Source organism: Cryptomeria japonica, chromosome 8 (genome assembly GCF_030272615.1).
Source record: "Cryptomeria japonica chromosome 8, Sugi_1.0, whole genome shotgun sequence".
In the NCBI taxonomy this organism is placed as follows: Eukaryota; Viridiplantae; Streptophyta; class Pinopsida; order Cupressales; family Cupressaceae; genus Cryptomeria; species Cryptomeria japonica.
Window position 1 is genome coordinate 178697873 of NC_081412.1, and position 22278 is coordinate 178720150.

The following is a 22278-nucleotide window of genomic DNA, read 5'->3' on the forward strand; positions in this document are numbered from 1 at the left end:
TTTAGCTCAATATGCTTGGTTCTTGCATGCAACACCGGGTTCTTTGAAATGTTTATTGCACTGGTGTTATCATAGAAAATCCTTACCAATTCAGTAATCTTCAACTTGAATCCTTCCAGAATGTGTTTCATCTAGATTGCCTGGGTACAATTCATATAAGTTGCAACATATTTAGCTTCAACAGTTGACTGTGATATACAACTTTGCTTCTTGTTGCTCCAAGATGCAAGCCTTCATCTAAGAAAGAATGCACCTCCAGTTGTACCCTTCCTGTCATCAACATTTCCTTCCCAGTCTGCATCTATATAGACTTTCAAATCAAAGTTACCTGCATATGGATACCATAATCCATAATCAATAGTGACAAATAAAACTTCACAAGAAGGTATATAATTTGTGTTTTCAGTCATTACTCAACATCTCCCTCAAAAGGAGAACATTTCCACTACTACAATTCAATTATCTTTCACTTCTATTTCATGGTTAATTCCAAAACCGGGGTTTGACTTAGGCAAACCCCTATTACCAATCTATTTCCCCTTCTTTATATGTGTAGGAAACAGGGTCAGAGCTATGATCTTTAGGATAAACATTATTTACAGTGACAAATCAATCCCCCATTAGAGTGCAAAAATTTTGGAGGACCAAGGTGATCGGCGACACGATCTCGACATATTGGAAACTCTTTTTTGGAATAGGTCCGAGTCTTCTTACATTGCTCAGATCTAGGTTCATGGCTCAATCCCGCAATTTTAGCTTACTATTTATGCATTTCTACTTCAATTTCCAGCACTTTTATCCTAATTTCAACAATTCAACTTATAAAATAGGGTTTATTAATTTACATCATCAAAAACCTCAATCTAAATCAAATTTCTTAGTCATAATCCTTGCTGGTTTGTAACTAGATCTATTAGATTGGATTCCCTCTTTTGAATGCAATGGTCTTTAAGTCACAAAATTAGTAGCTTCTTCCTTCTATGGTGGAAACCCTAATTTTTCACCATTACATTTTTAGGTGAACCCAACTCCTTACACTTGCAATTCTAGTTTTTATTTTTGAGATTTGAGTGTTTATGCAATTTCAAATTCAAATTTACATTTGAAAGTTTAAATTTTCATTGAATTTAAAAAATTTAGAGGCTAAATTAATAAAAACCCTAATTTTTTATTCTAAAATTAATCTTGTGGGTTGTCTAATTTGAATTCATCATTTCAGATCTAATTATTCAAATTCAAATTTCTCTCCTTTGTGCATGATTTTTACTACTATGGTTCCTACCTATAACATTCTCTTTTAGTTGCAAACATGTGTGTCTCCTTCGGGCTCTTCTAAAATTGGGCAACTAATCCAACTGCATGAGCAATATGCGGTCTATTGTGAACAACATAATGTAGTTTTCCTATCATAGACCTGTACTCCTTTTCATCCACAGATGCAAAATTATCCTCCTTAGACAATTTATAGCCTGTAACCATTGGTGTCCCAACTGGTTTACAGTCTCCCATTCCAAATGTCTTCAATACCTCTTTCACATATTTGTACTATGTGATAAAAATACCATTCTTCATTTGTTGAATTTGTAAACCTATCAAGAATTTTATCTCTCCTAACAGAGACATCTCAAATTCACTTTTCATCTCATTTGCAAAGTCATCACACGTGTCATCATTGCCTCCAAAAATGATATCATCCACAAATACTTCACTAACCAGTATCTTATCTCCTTCAGTCTTGAGATATATATTGTTGTCTTCGTTGGTTCTTTGAAAACCTATCTTCACCAAGTGAGAATGTAGTCTTTCATACCATGCTCTAGGTGCTTGCTTCAAACCATAGAGTGCCTCGTGTAGTTTGCACACCATATCATTTGCTTCAGTCAAAGCATAAACATCTAGTTGTTCAATGTAGACTTCCTCTTCCAATATTCCATTTAGAAATGTTGACTTCACATCCATCTGATATACTTTGAATCCTCTATATGGTGCAAATGCAAGTAGAGTCCTGACACCTTCCAATCTAGCAACTGGTGCACATGTCTCACCATAGTCTTCACCTTCTTCATGTGCATATCCTTTGCATACCAGTTTGGCTTTATTTCTAACCACTACTCCATCTTCACTTCATATATTCCCGAATACCCATTTAGTACCTATTACATTTTTGTTCATCGGTTTAGGTACCAATGACCAAGTATTGTTCTTCTCAATCTGGTCAAGTTCTTCTTCCATAGCCTTGATCCAGTGATCATCTCCAAAAGCTTCCTTTGCTATTCTAGGCTCAATGGTGGAGATTAGAAAAGAATTCTCTCTTAATCTTCTTCTAGTTAACACACCAGTATCTTTATCTCCGATAATCTAATCAGGATTATGATTGATTCTAACATACCTTGGAATAACATGATCATGGCCTTCAGGTTCTTCTTCTTCTTCACTTTCTTCATCTTCTGCAGAATCTAACTGTTCAGGTTGAACTGGTGCTGCAGTATTCATTTCACCAATTTCTGGTTTCACCGGTTTTGGTTCCAAAACTAGAATGTAAGGTTCATCTTCCTCCTTCTCCTTACTATTTTCTCCCAAGTCTTCAAAACACTCATCCACTCAAACATTATCACTTTCAATGATCTTCTTTGTCCAATTGTTGTAACATTTGTAGGCTTTGCTCTTGGTGGAGTAACCAAGAAATATGCCTTCATCACTCTTAGCATCAAACTTACCAACATAGTCACCTCTCTTGATAAAACATCTGCTACCAAAATCTTAAATTAACTGACATTAGGTGATCTACCATACCAGTATTCATAAGGAGTTTTATTCTTACCTCTTTTAACCAATATTTGGCTCATTGTGTAGACAGTTGTGTTGACAGCTTCTCTCTAGAATGTCTTAGCAACACCTCCTTGTATTAGCATAGTCCTAGCAGCTTCAACAACTAACCGGTTGTTCCTCTTTGCAATACTATTCTGTTGTGGTGTCCTAGGTGTAGAGAGTTGCCTCTTAATTCCATTGTCTTCACAGTATCTAGTGAATTCTTCTAAAGTAAATTCACCACCTTGATCAGTTCTTAAGCATTTAAGCTTTCTTCCACTTTCCTTTTCAACTAAGGCTCTGAATGCCTTAAACTTGCTAAAGTCTTATGTTTTTTCATTCAAGAATGTGTCCCACATCATTCTTGAGCAATCATTAGTGAAGATCATAAAATACCGATCACCTTGAATACGTCTAGTACTTATTGGTCCACAGAGGTCTGTATGAACCAAATCTAGCAAATGTTCGGTTGAGAAAGATTTGCCTTTGAAAGTTGAGGATATCTTTTTTCCTAATTGACATTCCTTACATAGAGCATTCACCGGTTTATCCAACTGTTGCAAACTTCTTACCGATTTGGACTTGCTAACTTTTACAATGTTATCAAAATTTACATGACAAAATCTTCGATGCCAAAGCCAACTATCATCTACTTTTGTAATTAAGCAGCTATTGACTTTAGAATTTAGGTGAAACAAGTTACCTTTTTTCTGCTTGCCAGTTGCAATCAGTTCATCTTTGCTTCCATAGATTTTGCACATCCCATTTTTGAATTCCAATGGATAACCTTTGTCATTGAGTTGTGCAACACTCAAAAGATTATGCTTCAATCCTTCAACCCAGTATACATCATTTGCACTACTCTTACCATTAAGAGAGATGGTTCCCTTTCCTTTTACCATGCAGGGTGAGTCATTTCCAAATCTCACAACACCTCCATCAAATTCCTTCAAAGTAAGAAACTTACTCCAGTCATCGGTCATGTGGTGTGAACAATCACTGTCTATAATCCAATCATCAAAACTATCCATGTGAGAGACTAATGCCTTCTGATATGATGTATCCTCTTTAATAGAAACAAAGGCAATATCCTCATTTGCATCTTCTTTAGACTCCTCATCTGTGATTCCTCCATCCACTGCAATGAGGCAATCTCTTTTACCTTTGCCTTTGTACTTGTTATACTTCTCATGTTTTTTCTCATTGTCTCAATTTGGACAGTTATGTGCAATATGTCCAATCCGGTTACATGCAAAACACTTCAAATTTAATTTACCTTTGTACTTACCCATATCTCTGGGTAACCGCTTGGCCAACAATGCTTCAAGCTCAATCAAATTGTCTTCATCATGAACTTCTCTGCTAGATCTAGACTCATGAGTGTAACTAGCTTCTTTACTTTTCCTTATTGGTGGGTTAGAAATTGAATCTCTAAATGCAGATTCTAATTTCTGAACACTTCCATCATAACCATTTAATTCAAATGCAATTAATTTACCAATGATGGAGTTAAGAGTTACCTTGATTTATCAATAGACTTGAGTTCATGAATGGTTGCAACTTGGATAGCGTAGACCAGTAGAAGGGTTCTCAACACCTTTCTAACCATTGTACCACCAACACTTTTGATCTCACCAACCATCTCCTTAATCCTCTGACCATACTCTTGAATATTCTTACCTTTAGCCATCCATATGTCATCAAATTTACCTCTCAGACTCTCTTCTTTGGCAATCTTCACATGCTCGTCACCACTATAGATATCCTCAAGTTTCTTCCATATTTCAAAAGTAGTTTCCAAACCATGGACATCAACATACTCTGAATCAAACAAGGAACTGATAATGGCCTCCAATGCTTGATTATTCTCTTGTTGCTCCTTCTTTTGATCATCTGACAAAATCCCACTACACACTTGTTATATTTAGTAACATGTTCCCAGTATTGACTTCCTAAGCTCTTGATATAGATCTTCATCCTATCACTCTAGATTCCATCATTTTCCCTATTGACCTTCAGACCTTCTTTCTTCATCATGTTCTTCTAGATCTTTACCTCAAGCTATTAGGCTTAAACACAGGAGGACTTGAAATGCTCTGATACCAATTGATGATATGATAAATCAATAAGGATCCGGTCAACTACTGAGAGGGGGGGGGGGTGAATCAGTAGATAGAAAACAAATTAAACTTTCACCAAACTTAAACCCAACTCATAAATCAATCACTGAACTAACCAGTTTAAACACTGTACCAATAACTGCAATTGCACTATTAAGTTTACTGGTTGACTAGAATACCAATATAATAGTGTAATAGATTTGAAACTCATATACCACTCAACCAAAACATCAAACAACTTTACTAATGTTAGTAATAGCACATTTCAGATCACTTCCAGTCATCTAAACATATCTAAGTGGATTTACCAGTTAAACATATTAACCATATCAAAACATATAACCACAAAAGCATTCACCACTTGACACAATGATTTTTGACGTGGAAACCCAAATGGGAAAAACCACAGTGGGGATGAATACCCACAAGTATTCTGAACTCTTCTGAAGTTTGCCCTGTTAGGAGCCAAGCCTTGTTAGAAGCTTTACAAAAATGTCCTGTTAGGAATAGATCTGGTTAAGGACCACTCGGTTAAGCGATTGACTACAATACCCTGTTAAAGGCAATACCTTGTTAGGAGAAACCTCGATAAAGGATTTCAAATCCAAGCTAATGGAGCACCTGGTTAGAGGATTTAGAAAGCACCAAGCATGTTAAAGCTTACCCGGTTAAGGGATTTAACTGTTGTAATTGTTAGAGAACAATAGGGTCTTTATTGATCTGATAATGGCACTACTCTACTTGATTGGATCCGTTTATGCTCCTATCTGCCTTCACACATTCTACAGGTACTCCTTCTAGTTTGACAACAATTAGACTACCACACATAACCAAAATTAACAACACTATTACAAAACAACTCATTGACCTTATAAGCAATACAATAGGTTAGTAATACATCACAAAACTTAAGATCTCATAGAGATTACAAACATATTGGTTCAAACATGACTGTTGGATTACATAGTAATCATCTGCACATTGTCCTAGACAACCTCGACCGCTCCTAGATCACCGCACATTGAATCCTGTAACTCATCAAGCGTTTTCCACTTCATGAAATGCACTTGCTCATTCCTAAGATAAAACAGTTATCTCTACGCGCCAAAACCACTTTGAAACTCATCACGTGCATCATGCATATGTGACATCTCCATCTCCAATCACTATTTGATCATAGATCAACACAACTGATTCACCAAGCTCCATCGATTAGGGTTCGACATATCAACAGGTTAGGGTTACTGGTTGATCTCTCTACTTCAATAGTAATACCGGTTTCTTTCACTACTCAACTACCCGTTGTATTACAACATCATTACCGGTTGCAATACAACTCCATTACTGGTTGCAATTGACATCAATGACTACACTTATACTTCATTAATGCAATCTTCATGCAATGCCAACACATAATCCCTCCCAGGAAGAGATCTCTGAAATATTGATTAGGTTCCACTTGGGCTAGGGTTTTGATTCCCTCTTTCTAAGTTGAATTGTGAAAATGTTGAAATGAGGGTAAATGGGTGAATATTGAAGAGATCGGGCATAAACAATGATCTATAGTCATTGTACAGAGCCACCAACCTAGATCAGAGCAGAAGATGAAGATGAAGATGAAGATATGTTCCCAAAAGTTCGACCTGACTTTTTGGGACCATGCTATTGGTCACCTTGGTCCTCCAAATTTATCTCCATCAAAAGGGGAACCTATCCATCTCTGCGAATCCTAACAATCCTCCCAAATGCAGCTCTGTACCTATTTCCTACACATAGAATGAAGGGGAAAATTGTTGGGAATAGGGGTTTGCCTAAGTCAAACCCCAGTTTAGGAATTAACCTTGAATGAATAAATACAAATACTAGAATAAATACTGGAAATATATACCTTAGATATGCAATAATTGATGATGATGTTTTGTTCTTTGAATGTAATCACATATGTTGTATGAAATGACATGAACATTATAAAACCCTAATCACATACACAAGCTTGCAAAGGAATGCTGTAATTTTTCTCCACAATGGTTGAATGAAGAAAATGCAACCTTGAAGATCTTTGAAAATGCTTGATAATGGATTCTTCATGGATGCAAGAGTGTTAGGAAATTGATTTCTTAGATTGTTGGATTGCTTGGATGAAATTAGGTTAATCAAATGTCTTTATATAGGGGTATCTAGGTAAATCATCGATTAGGCCAACCTCCAATGGTCATGTGGAGCCACAAGGATCATTTCTCGCTGGGGAAATACAACACCTGCCCTAATTTAAATTTTAATCCTATTGAGAGGGACCATGGCACTGGTCCTTCCACATAAGGGACCAAGATAAGGCTCAAGGGGGAGGGGTACCTCACCATGGGAACCACCAATGGGTGTTCCTGGCCTCGGAGTTGGAGAATGGGTACCAAACAGACTTAGAAAAGTGATGAAAATAGGACACACTAAAGTAGGGACACAAACATTAAGTGTATATTGGCTTGGTGATAATTTACGACGCTACAGAGAAAAGATTCAAATAAGAAAATTACCTTGAACAATTCTTCTTCACTTCTCCTTGTGCTCTGTTTCTTTTCGATCACATTTGCACAAATGACTTTCAAATAAGCAATATATAATTGTCAATTAGGGTTTTCCAAAAAGCTAATATAGTGTACACCCGCAATTGCCAAAAATGTTTCGAAAAACAAAAGTTGCTTAAAATCCATCAGAAAACACTTCAACACATTTGTAGTGCTAAGAGAAACCGAACACCAATCTAAGAGAAGATGACATATATTTTCCTTTTAAGATCTCCCCCTCAAACATAACTGTCTAAGCTAATTATCAGAAGAATGGTCTGCACCAATAGAAAGCGCAGATCCATCCACAATCTTTTCTTTAGTCTCAATATCTGACTTCACCCATTTCATCTTCATCTTCTACTTTTCCTTATTAATGCCAGTTTTCCTTTTCAAACCATTAAATATTTATGTTTTGCTTCTGTAATTTCTTGCAATATGACCCATTTTTTTACAATTGTGACATACCAGACTTTTCTGAGGTTTTCTATGATTCATCTTGATGTTCCCAAAATTTCTGTTTGTCTTGCACTCAACAACTTTGTGTCCATATGTTTTGAAAGCATTTAATATTTCATTAAAATTATGAACATAGCTCAAATTTGAATATCCATTCCTCATTATTCTACTTCTGCATTCAGTAGTCTTATGACCAAATTTATTGCAAGAAAAACATCTCACATGCCAATTGATTAATTTATGTTCAGACTTCTACATTCACTATCTCTATGTCCAAATACATTACAAGTAAAATAGTTACCATTAAAAGAAGAATACCTGATAGTAGGAGAATCTCTCTAGACATTTCTTAAATTCCTAAAGCTTTAGTTATTCAGAATTTTATCCTTAACATTTTGTTTGCCTTTGTCATTTCCTTAGCACTCACCTTATTTAAAGACATGTCCACTCTTATCTTTATTTTGTCTCTGCGAATTTAGAACAACATCCAATACTTTGATGCCACCTTTGAGATTTATCCCTTATCAATATGATATTTTACAATTTTCAATTCCTCCTTGAGTTTGACAACATCTTCAACAAGATTCACACATTCCCTTCTCTTCTCATCGAGGTTAGTTTCAAATTCATCAATAACCTTCTTTCCTCTATCCAGCAAGGTTCTTAAAAAATAAATATTTTCAACTGCTTTATTATGCTTTTCTCTGCTATCATCCAGATCTACCAAAGCCTTTCTCAATTCGCCTTCCATGTCAATTATACCATCCACATTATTCCATCCATTCTAATCCTTATCATCCATGTCATCCAATTCTTCTTCAAGCATAGTGTTCAAAATCCAAGATCTACCTCAACAACTAACTCTTTAGGAACTAGAGCTCTGATACCAATTGTTGAACGCTACCAGACGCTGAGAGGGTGGGGTGAATCGGTATTCAAAAAATATTATCAAATCAAATTAATTTTAACTTCATCATTCATCAACATTAGTGAGCTAAAAGTAAATTGTAGTAAAAACAATAACATCCACACAATGACACCAAATTTTTATGTGGAAAACCCAAACTGGGAAAAACTATAGTGAGAATTAAAATTACAATATATAGTAACAATTTTACAATAGACAAGGCTTCCTACCAAAAAGAGCTTAGTGCTCCAGACTTGCAGACTGAGATTCACAACCTTAGGCAAGATACAAAAGAGACACTTGCTCAGTAGAAGATCACTTCTTCAGGGCAAGATACAAAACTGATCTCATGAAGCAATAAGAATAATAGATTGAACTATATACAAAAAGCATCTATTAGAATGCAAATAACAGTTCCTGGAATATACACATCTGACTTCTTTGTATACCTTTGAACCACCACTCTTACTCACTTCACATATATCAATCATTTATCCATCTTGTACTCACATAACTTTTGCTTCTCTTATTCTCTCTATATCATGTCCACATCTATTAAAACCATATATACAATCATATAAAAAAACAACCACCATTAGGTTACCCAAGCATGCATGTGACATGTATATAGTGTTGCAAGGTGTGCATCATTGGTCTCCTTATGCTGTGCAGTGCAACACTCGAGTTTGTGACATGGCTTAATTGTCTCCCGTGGATTCTATAAGTCTAGTGGTTGTATTGGGTATTAACAGGTCGATCTTTTTGTGCAACGACAACCACACTTGTAACAAGTGGTATTAGAGCTCGGTCATAAGTTCAAACCCCTTGCTTGCATTGGGGGGGATTGTTGCAAGGTGTGCACCCTTGGTCTCCTTGTGTTGTGTAGCGCAACGCTCAGGTTTGTGACATGGCTTAACTGCATCCTGTGGATTCTATAAGTCTAGTGGTTGTATCGGGCATTAATAGGTCGATCTTTTGGTGCAACGACAACCGCACTTGTAACATATAGCATCAACCCAAAAATATATTATTCGAAAGGTAAAAAGGTTATGTAGTAAGTCGACACTCCTTTTGACTAACATCAAAAAACATTTTACACCCAGCTACTTGAACCAAAAAGCACAAATCGGTACCAAAAACTTGTTCTGCACAACGCACTACTTATCCCAAACCATAAACAAATAAAGTGGTTCATTTAAGGGAACCATGACATATGTCTCATCAAAACAATAACTTCATAATCTCCTGAGATATATCCGAAACAAATACTATTTATGGTCCATGATAAGTTTCTCTAGAGTAATCAATAGAAGTACTTCCAGAGCAGGTGAAGAACAACAAATCTCTAGAAACATATCGACACATCATTTCATATCCTCTCATTAGCACAATGTAAAGAGAGTAAACATCCAAACCAACATCTGCACACTAACTAATCCTATCCAAAATCCAAATCACCAATAACAGTCGGGGCAATATGATATTAACAAAGGTTTGACATCAATGACAACAATGACATCCATATGTGTAACACACAAAATATGTAATATTAGCAACCGAAAAAATTTAGGAGCCTTGCCCTCATTATGATTTCACCATTTTCATAGACTCGTTCACCCAGTAGTCACTGGGCTCCAACCTTGCCCTCGTGTTGCTCTTCAACTACACACTGATGTCCTCAACCCATTCCTTTTCTTTCTCACAAAGAAAGTCCAAAAGCGCAACCCACCTTGTATTGGGCTCCATCTTCCTTTCCTTCATGTTCAACATCACATTCTAGTAGATGAAGGGTTGTAGAGGGGGACACAATTCCCCAACTTAAATCCAATTTCCATCATTTGTTACAAACCCTACCCCTAGTTCTACCATTGTCATCAGAGACCAAATCCCAAACAACCATTTTGCCTTGACACACATCCTCATCACCTATTCAATCTCTTCCTTCTCTCCAAGCTCCAACCCCCACACCATCACCATGGACGCAATATTGACTTTGGTTCAATATCCGTGTTCCACATTGATGAATTCTTCACCCCATAGAATATCAATAATCTGAATGAAAATTGGTTTGAATCAAATTTAAATAAACTATGCATCCTGATCTTTGTTATCGTTCCCAAGAAGGCCAACTGCCGCTTAAAGGTCTTGATAGAAAAAATTGCTTCCATAATAGCCACAGTCTTGCCACTCGTCCCCACATACACTACATTGTCTCCACCTCACCTCACTATGTGTCAAAAAACTACCAAATTTGTCAATTTAAAAGCCGCTAACTTGTAATAAATGCCTCATTTGAATCATCATACTCATCCACCTTTGGCTGCATATAACACATTTCACAATCCTAGGCTCACATTCTAGAGATCCTCCTAGATCTCCCTATCCTTCCCATCATCAATTAACATTGCCATTTTTGATAGCGTGTTAGCTATGTTGTTGCCTTCCTATCTTACATGTGAGACTTTAAAATCTAAAAATGATTTAAAAAAATAAAATAATCTTGATATATTTATTTAGTTTCCACGATGGGGCTTCGCCTTTAATGATGACATTAATAATAATTAAAGAGTCCCCCTCCAGGTGAAGTCAAGTGACTTCCAATTTTCTTGCCATTTTACTTGCTAAAAATATTGCTTGTACCTCTACTTCATTATTTGTCCTAATCAGTAAATTTTTTGTCTTGAACACCACCATATCACCTTTCGAATCTCTTGCCACCCACCTAACTCTAGATGGTCTCAAATTCCCCTTCAAGGCACCATGAAAATTGCCTTTAACCCATCCCTCCTCAACTTTTCTCCACACCACCTCCTCAATTCCACTCAGAGTTGGATTATCCCGAGAAGGCCCTTGAGTAGGCTACAATAATATTATATTATAAACAAATAAAATATTTTATACTTTTATGATATATTTGAAATGTTCTCTTTTATATGATAATCATTATTGAAATCTATGATGTCTTTTAAAAAAAAAAAAAAATTTAAAAATTGTTTAGATTTAATTAATCAATATAAATAATAAATATTTATTTATATTCAAATAATAGAGTTTTGATTGGTTGCTAAGATATAATTGATTGATTTTTTTATAATGTGTATTTTAATATTTTAATTAAAAAATAAAAATTATATTTATATAATCTTTAGTTATTATAAATTTATGTCGTGTTTTTATTTACTTTTAGATGAGTTGTACACATGTTCTGGTCTTCTTAGTGTTACAATAAGTTTTGTGGTGGAGAAATATGATCTATTTCTTTGGATTTGTAAAATTTGTTCATCTATGTTTACACTCATATTTTAAACTCGACATTGGAAACACATTTAGCTTGCTATAAATATAGAGAAATCCTTTTGATTTTTTTGCTAATAGTTATACCTCTATGTCAATACGCAAATATACCAAACAAAATTTCAAGATACCTCTAGATGACAAGTCAATGTATAATATGAAAATTTGACTCTCTTACCTATTAAATATTTGATTGATATAGTATGTGCATCTCCTTTGCCCACATATAAATTGTTCACATTTATAGAGAACAAAGTTTTGAGGCAAATACCCTTTCAAAGGAAGGTTTACAATTGGCTATAGATAGATGGGAAATTACGAAACACTTGGAGGATTCCCATTTGCAAACAAACACACTTTTTGTGTTTGGTTAATCTTGCTCCTCTCTTTTGTTGATGGGGGGTTTTGTCTCTTCTTGGTGGGCTCACTCTTTTTGTTTTCTCATTTTCTTGGCCTCTGTTTTTATTTTCTTTCCTGTTGTTTACTATCCACTTGTTTTAGTGGCAATGTTGTTTCTTTAATTGGTTGCCTTTTTATGACCATGTTGCTACCTTCTTTGTCCTTGTTGTTTTTTCCTCCTACATAGATTTTTCAGTTTCTTCAAGATGTTATCTCATAAATTTCAATATGATGTGACAATTTTTTCTTAGGGGAAAAAAAGTGTCAATGTACATTGTGATTTTCTATGTGATGTAGATGGTATTGATATCCCATTGATTCTCAACATACAATTACCAGTATAAGTTGTGAATTTCTATGTGGGACAGATGATGTTAATATTCCATTGATTTCAGTGTAGAATTAATGACCTTGATCTTATCTTTAAATACAAAGTCTTTGGTATTCAATACATTTTTTTTTGGCAATATTAAGCAAAAATTCAAGATGCCTGGATGATGAATTGACGTGTAATATCTACGATGCAAGTCCTATTATAAGTTTTGAGTTTTTAAGTAATATAGATGATGTTGATCCCATTGATCCTCAATATATAATTAATGACCTTGACCATATCTTTGAATACAAAATCTTTGGTATTCAATTCAAATTTTTTGGTGATACCAATCAAAGTTCAAGATACCTAAATGATAAATTGATGCATAATATATAAATGCAAATGCTAGTATAAGTTGTGAAATTGTATGTGATATAGATGATGTTGATATTCAATTGATTCTCAATGTAGAATCAATGACCTCACTTATAATATTTGGTATTACATTCAAATTGTTTGATGATGCTAAGCGAAAATTCAAGGTACCTAGATGATAAATATTAAATCTCTAACATTCAATTCAAAATCGTTGGTGATACCAAGCAGAAATTCAAGACACGTAGATAATAAATCAATGTGTAATATCTATGATGCAAGTGGTAATATAAGTTGTGAATTTTTATGTGATATAGATGATATTGATCCCATTGATCGTTAATGTAGAATTAATGACTTTGGTCATATCTTTAAATACAAAATCTTTGGTATTCAATCCAATTTTTTTGGTGACACCGAGAAAAAATGAAAATAATTAGATGATAAATCAATGTGTAATTATACGATGACCTTGAACTTATCTTTAAATGCAAAATATTTGGTATTAAATTCAATTTTTGTGATGATGCCAAATAAAAATTCACGATACTTAGATGATAAATCAATGTGTAATATTTATGACGCAAGTGTTAAAATAATTTGTGATTTTTTTGAGTGATATTGATGATATCTCATTGATTGATAATGTAGAATTAATAACCTTGACCTTATCTTTGAATACAAAACATTTGGTATTCAATTCAAAGTTTTGACCATGCGAAACAAAAATTCAAGATATCTAGATGATAAATTGATGTGTAATATCTATGATGCAAGTGCAAATATAAGTTATGAATTTCTATATGATATAGATGATATTGATTTCCCATTGACTCTCAATATAGAATTAATAATCTCAATCTTATCTTTAAATACAAAATCTCTCATATTCAATTCAAAATTTTTGATTCAAAATCAATAATCAAATTATTTATTAATTTAAAAAATAAAATAAAATTGAATTCAAAAATTTCAAAATACAAATATTGATAAAAAATTCTTTCATAATAAAAAATCTCGATTTAATATATTAAATAAAAAATTATTTAATTATCACCTATCAACCTAAAAGAAATTGATGTAAACAAATATTTCATACAAAATAAATCAATTTAATATACTGATAACAAAATTCAGATAACAATAATGATCAGCCAGCAAAAATTAAATAAAAAATAAAAATAATATGCTTCTGCACCGACAAATCTTTGTTAACTTACCGAGATTTACTACGGCGTTCCGCGGAAACTCACGGAAACCAGAAACGGCGTTACCGGCGCGCCTAAATTACTTCGAAATTAAAAACTACTCATCCTCAATCCGCAAAGCCATCATGATTTAGTTTAACCATGGTCAACGGTTGAGTTTGCGCTTCTTACATGGTCTTCGCAAGGCACTGCAGACTTTGCAGACTTCACGTCTGCAGAGCAGGGAGGAGAAGCCCAAACATTTCCCTTAAACTGGAAATTCATGCAAACTGAACATACATTTATTTCTTCATTGATGTGCTACAACAATAAGAAGATTTTCAGGCTGCAAAATTCACCTGCAATATCTCATTTCACTGTGAAGAATTCAATTTCCAGCAGCTAATTTAATTTTTACAGGCTATGGCTTCTCTCTTCATGCGACGCTGCGGAAGCTCTGCCTTTTAAAAAATATCTATATAGAAATAAAACAAAAAATGATCAGGTAAATTGGCCGCACCCTGGCTTGAAATCGAGGCATCGGTGTGTTAACATTATTCTCGGCAGGTTGCTGAGGTCGTGCGGACCTAGCGAGTCTTTGTTTCCATGGCCGAGAAAGCGTTTGTAAAGGATCTCGCCCCCGCTGCCATTTGGTACATGGCAGGGAGGACATTGTTAGGGTTTTTGTTTATATTGTGACACGGGGAATGGAAGAGCCGGATGAGCCCTTGGATTCGATCCTCAGACCTGTTAAACCCTGCTGGAGGCAGTTCAAAATCGTGCCTGGTCAATTTTCTTCTTCAATGGGGGGAAGGCGGCCTGGCGTAGTGCCTCCGAGCCCGGGGTCGTTGAGAATTATCGTCCATAAGCCCGTAAGTTATTGGCGTTTTAATTTTTTTAATCCAATTTGTGTGTCAAGAGATTTTAAGCTTTTGCTTTCCATAGTTTTTTAAAGCAGAAAAGGCTTCTGGATTAAAAATTGGAACTAGCAAGTGAAAGAATCCACTTTTCGTGTCCAATTGAATGAATCGTCATTTCTAGATTTGAAAGGATTTATGTTTGTAGTTACACTTTACTGTCTATTGATACCAGAATTGGAAGAATCTGTGTTTCGTATCAAACTTAGGAGAATTGAGAGAATCTATGTATTTTGTCACACTTCGTGGTCCATTGTTAACAGAACTGAGAGAATTCATGTTTCGTGTCTCCTTTCATGGTCCTTTGTTAGCAGAATTGACAGAATCTGTATTTCGTGCCACACTTAATGGCCCATTATTCGTAGGATTCAAATAGTGTATGTTTCACACTTAATGGCCTATCATCACCAGAATTGAAAGAATATATGTCTAGCGCCATGCTTGATGGTCCATTGTTAGCAGAATTAAAAGGATATATATGTCTATCAGACTATCACACTTCGTGATCCATTAATAGCTGAATTGAAAGAATTTATGTTTCATGATGGCCGAATTTCATGGACCATTGTTAGCCCAATTGAAAGAATCTATACCTCACATCATCCTCCATGGCCCCATGTTAACACAATTGGAAGTATCCATTTTTTGTGTGCCACTACATGACCCATTGTTTGTATGATGAAGAGTCTATATTTTGTGTAACAGTTCATGGCCCATCCCTAGCATGATTAAGAGTCTATATTTTGTGTCGCACTTGATGGTCCAACATTAGCAGAATTGAAAAAAACTATGCTTTATGTCATACTTCATGGTCCATTTTCAGCGCAATTGAAAGAATCCATGTTTATGTTTCGCGGCACATGCCATGGCAATCTATGTTTTCATTGTTTTATGATAGCCATACTTCATGGCCCATTATTATCAGAAGTCAAAGAATCTACATTTGACGTTGCCTTTCATGTTCCATCATCTGAATTGAAGGAATCTATGCCTTGTCATGCTGCATGGTCCATTGATAGCAGAATTCAAATAATATGTCTTGTGTCACATTTGATGGCCTCTTATTATTAGAATTGAAAGAACCTGTGCATGACTTCACGCTTCATTTCCCATTGTTAGTAATTGAAGGAATTTGCGTTCCACATCACCCTTCATGATCCATCATTAGCAGAATTGAAAGAATCTATGTTTTATTTCACACTTCATGACACATCATCAGGGTAATTGGCCTTTTTAAGATCACTCCCATTCTTCAAAAATATTATTCAAATTGAAAATGGAGATTGTTGTCAAATTTTCTAAACCAACAGTTGTTCTTTCATAATTCATCATCTTTCAAAGAAATATGTATTATTTTGATGAAATTTGAAAACTTTTAAATTTTAATGTTTTTGTGAACCATTAAAGGAAGTGAATTTTGAAAAAAAAAACATGCCACCATTTTAATTTATTTTTCAAGTTGTAGAGATCCTTAATTTTTTTTCCTATTTGTGAGAAAGATATGAAAATATGTAATTGAGAATTGAACATAAAAACTAAACTATGTTTCCTAGAAATAACATCTGTGATAATTTACAGTGTTAAACTTATAACTTATAGAAGATGGACTATGTCATATTTGGCCGAGTCCTGTCCTAAATTGGTTACGCATTCAGGTGTTGGATTTAGGTATTGAAGTTTGTTTTCTGTTTGGGTGGGGGGCTAGATTCATAATGAAACCCTATCAGCTGACATCCACATTAAGCCCAAGGTCTCTCAAGGTCAATGGTTGGGGACAGTACATCTGCATTTGATTGGGTGGATTTATACACAGGATAATTCAAACAAAAAATTAGTTTCTGGATTATTATTGTTTGCCACATACGGTAAACGGTTAAATGCAGAAAGTAAATGCACAGAACATAATGGAAATATATTAAAGAACCAGTCTCTTTATTAATTCAACTGTCCATGTACATCAAGTGCTTATAACATCACACCCAGATATGACCATATTTTTCCACTTCGAAGGAAAGGTATGCAATATATAATGCCCGAAGGGGTGCGACCAACCGTCGTGTCCAACTGCCCTTCGGGAGAACTAACTGACTGCCGTAACCCACAATTACCGACGATAACATAACATAATACGACAATATAACAACATAACATAATACGACAACATAACATAATGATTATTCCCGACAACAATTATTATTTTATATTCTAGCCCCCCTAGCTTGAATGCTAGCCCACCTATTAAGATGCCTGGTTTATCTCACTTATTAAGATACCCTAGTTCAACTAACTAATTAAGATTTTTCATGTCAAATTATCTATTAAGATGCCGGGTCTCAACTTGTTTATCAAGATTCCCAGGTTCATAGTTAAAGGATACATGTTACTCCTTAAAGGAATAGTAATTATACACTAGACACTAATAGTAGATGGTCCCAATAAGCCAGGGATTATACCTAATAGGAGGAGTAGCACTTCTCCTCTGTGAATGGTAAAGGATTCGTAGTCTCACTACTCATAAGGGTCTCGTCTACTTGCTTGGGGATTGGCTTGTTAGGGCAGGTAAAACTTAATACAATGTTCTATACATAGAAAATGACTTCTTCAAGCATGTGTCATGCAACAGGTTGGGAGTTAGTTACAAACAGCACCAAAATATTTAGTTTTATTGAGGCAAGAGTTTGATCAAGCAATCTAAGCTTCATAGATGAACTTTTAATGTGAATACGTGGCTTGGAAATTGAGCATATCTGTAGTTTCAACTGTAATCCTGTCCACCTACTGAAGATTCTCATTAAGTTTTAACAGATTTATTCAAGCCTGAACTGAAAAGGTTAGATAAACTTGAGCTGTTGGGTTTTTTAAAAAACCGCTTGATTGATAAATTTTGAAATCACAGCTTGCACCTCACTATGCTGTTGAATATTGTTATTTCCTAATCGAAGGCTATCGTAATCTCAGCAATGTGCTTTTGCTGTGTTTGCAAATGAAAAAAGATACAGGGAGCTTTAATGCGCCTTCCTTTTTAGAGTAATTTGTGCTTTATTTTATGCTTTTTCTACAAAATAACTGAAATATCCCATTTTAAGACTGAATCTGACATCTTTTAAAGAAATTTAAGTTATCAGAAAACAGGAAGGATACAAAAGTTTCCAAGAAGAACCTTCTAACCAAAACTTGATTCCATACATATATAAAGAGAACACATCATAAGAAGATGTAGACACCATTCCATGATAGATAGATGGCAAGAGCTTTGCAGTCACTGCACTTTGGTGAAATACTTAAGGCTTTCAAACTGTCTGCATCAAACCATTCTCTAGGACAAGCCCTATGAATTGCTTCACAGGCACAAAAAGTACCTTGGATATCCAGGAAGTCCCTGATCCACCTCTACACTTTAAAAGTCAGGAACAATTTACACAGAAAACAAGGAAATGTCACCAATTGCTGATAAGAAAAAGCACATGTTTTTTGATGGCAAACAACTCAAAATTAGTGACTAGATCTTGATGTAGGAGCATCTGGGTTCACAACCTGCATCATTAAAAAACGAAATTAATGTAGGATGAGAAGAATTCTGGTTTTGATGTTTGTTTTTGAATAATGGCATGTTAGATGAATCAATGAGATCAAAGAAATTTTCCAACTGACTCCAGCAGCAACAGAAATACATAGCGCATCTTTTTAAGAACCCTGCTGGTTCTAACTCTCCTGAAATACTATTGCTGATTTGTTTTTGGATTTTCAAGGGTTTTGAACAATTTTAAATAAAAAAATAACAAGTGCACCAGGCAAGAATTGTTCATAAAACTGAAGAGATACCAAATATAGGGCAATTGAATCTATATTATGAATTAGATAACTGCTGCGAATGAAACTAATACATAAAACATACCCGTAGTTCTTCAGCTTATTTTAAATAAAGAATTTTGGAGTTTGCCAACCAGAACTGAGAAATTGACCAAAATAGGTGTACAAGTCCAGAATACAATTTTTCCAGGCCAAATATGAGATGAATCCACCTGATTATGCTAGGCGTTGGGAATGGTGCAACTACATTGCAAATTAGGAAGGCGTTTCAGCCTCCCAATCAAAACGTTCCTTTCCTGGACCTCACATGCCAAGCCTGAATTGTACGGCCAACAACTAGACACTGTATGACTGCATATTGAAATGAAATATGCTGCTAAAAGGGGTGTCTAACCCGATTTGCCCTTTCCTTATTGCAAAATCTGCAATATCTGAAATAAAGAATCTTTAATGAAGCACAATAAGACTCCTGAATGAAGCCTTCACAATTGCGATAATTCAGCTGATCTTCCATAGCCTCACAATCACATATCCACGAAGAATTTTCGTTCTTCAATGGCCAAACCTTTGAAACCCTTGTCAAAGAATTCCACAAATCAAAATAACAAGCAATGCCAAATAATCAATAATAGAGGTTGAATTGCTTGCTTTGCCTTTATAAACCCATAAAGGCATAATTCTCCAAAAAGTGTGATTTCCTCTTGAAGGGAGTAAAATACATTTAAAATGTATTTAATATTACTTTATGCAACATTTCAATTAATTCCCCACTTGGATGTACCCTTTTGATATTCACTTTATATTATTTAAGTGGCCCACTTTTTAATAAAGTTAATAATATAACTTTATAATAACTCCAAATGGTACGTTTCCCAAGAAAGTACACCCAAAATCATTTAAATACTTTTAAATGTATTTAATTTACTCTCCATAGTTTAATTTGTTTTTGGGTGTCCAAATTCACTTAAGTGATTTAATAAAAATCACTTTATAATATTTAAGTGGCTTTTAATTTTAATAAAGTCACTTTATGACTTTATAATATCCATATAAGTTAATTTAATAACTTAACCACTACAATATTAATATCTCCCTCAATATTCAGTCTTTTGACGTGCCGTGTGAAGCTGGAGTCAACATTGAATAACCCCCATATGTCCAGGTGCTTTTACTAAAGATAACACTACTGCCAGATTCCCTCAACTAAGTCCACACATTGACTGCAAAGGCCCTGGAACTGAACCCAAGACTGAACTGCAGAAGTGGAACTGCCACTGAGACTCTCTATACAAACATGTTAGCCTACAAGAGTCAAAATAATAGGCTAATCCCTCGAACTGTGATACTCACGAAAATGAGGACATTACAATCTTCATTAGCATCTAGTTTCAGTTCAGCAACAACTTGTAGCATTTTTAGTAGCCCTATCATCTTTGGAAACATTGTCTTGTGTAACTTCAGCAACAAGCAGCGTTGTGACCTAATCACACATCACCCCATCCCAGATAGGGACCCCCCCTAACTTTTAGGCCCTTTTGGTCGTTTGGTCTTGGTTTCTTGTGAGTTTTGGTGGCAGTCTCGTCAGTCTCTCCGCTTTGCAAATGTTCGAGGGTCATTTGGAGTTAATCTACTTTTCGTGTAAGCAGGTTTTATGAAGTCTAGGGCCTGTTTTGTCCCTTTTTAGGGTTTTTTCCTTTTGTCCTAGATTTTAGTGGTTTCTGTTAGGGTTTTGGAAAAACTGAACATACGACTGGAATCAAGACCCTTCAAGGAACCTCCTAGTAAAATTTGAGCCAAAACGGAGCAACTTTCTATTTTTAGAATGTTCCTATTTTTTAGGGATTTTACTGAGTCTCGGAATGTCGTCATTTTGCTAAAAAATCAAACTTACTATTTTTAGTAATTTCTATTTTTTAGTAAGTTTCTATTTATAGTAAGTCATCCCTGTATCCTATCTAGGGGTCTAACGCTGACACTTTGAAGTTTTCTATTTTTGGAAAGTTTGTTCTGACAGGACCAATCGGGCAAGGTGACAAAGATCAGACATTGGCGAATATTTCTAATTCTGGAAAGTCAGAAAGTAGACAGAGAAGGCCAGAAGATGGTTGAATGCTGGAAGCCCACTCCCGAAATGGAAAGCTTGGGAAAATTCTCTAAGTCTGGAAAAATGAAGAAGGCATGGAGGATTCACAAGATTCACTGAATCCTCCACCAAGTTAAAATTCCACCCCAGGCCAGAGATAGGCGCCAAAATGGAGGTCCCGTGGAGGATTCACAAATTCATTGAATCCTCTACCAGGGAAGAATGCCGCCCTGCTACCCATGAAGGCGCCAAAGGTGATGCATCATGGAATTCACTCCGCAGTCTGTGAATCCTTAGCCAAGGTAGAAATCCGCCCTAGGAGTTGAAAGGGCGCTCAAGGAGAAGTGTCATGGAAAAGTACAAAACAAAGAAATTACACGCCCTAGTCCACGTAGCGCCCAAAGGGAGTAGAGAGCGCCAAATCCACTAAGGAATGGAAGGAGGTAAAAGACATAAAATCCCACTCCATGGCATTTTAGCGCCCAAGAGAGGTAAAGAGCGCCAAATTGAAGGATACAAGGAATCCATGGAAGTGAGGGAATTCCTTCCTCAAGTCAAAAACCCGCCCTAGGAAGATGGAGGGCGCTAAACTAAGCATTCCAAGGAGAGCAATGAATAATGATGAAGTCCTTCACCTATGCAAAATTCCGCCCTAGCCTTACATAGGGTGCTCAAAGAGGGTATGCATAGAAAGATGGAAAAAGTATGAATTCCATGACTAGGAGCAAAATGCGCCCTGGCACAGTGGAAGGTGCCAAAATGAAGTGTGCAAGGAGAATTGAAGAAGTTGAGAATTCCTTCCCATAGGCAAATTTGCGCCCTAACAAGGAGTAAGGTGCCAAAATGGTATGTTCATGGATAACGGACAAAATGATGAGTTCCTCCTTCAGGAAGGAATAGCGCCCAAGTGCTAGGTGAAGGCGCCAGGCCAAGGTAATCATGGAAAATGTGAATAGCATGAATTCTCCTTTCCAAGTGGAATCCACATCCATGCACAAAGATAAACTCCTGAATGATTAAGGCATGGAGAAGGATCAAATTC

General features: G+C 35.5%; 1 protein-coding gene across 2 annotated transcripts in view; it reads left to right on the top strand.

The window, feature by feature from the left end:
• Positions 1 to 14578: 14578 nt before the first annotated feature.
• Positions 14579 to 22278, top strand: part of LOC131048401 (dual specificity protein kinase YAK1 homolog) — a 44296-nt gene continuing 36596 nt past the window's right edge. The window contains exon 1 of one of the 2 annotated variants that reach the window (XM_057982355.2): positions 14579 to 15298. In XM_057982355.2, coding sequence (XP_057838338.2) covers positions 15134 to 15298 — 165 coding nt within the window. In that variant the 5' untranslated portion in view covers positions 14579 to 15133. The remainder of the gene's footprint in view (positions 15299 to 22278) is intronic. The other variant, XM_057982356.2, reaches the window with a different exon arrangement.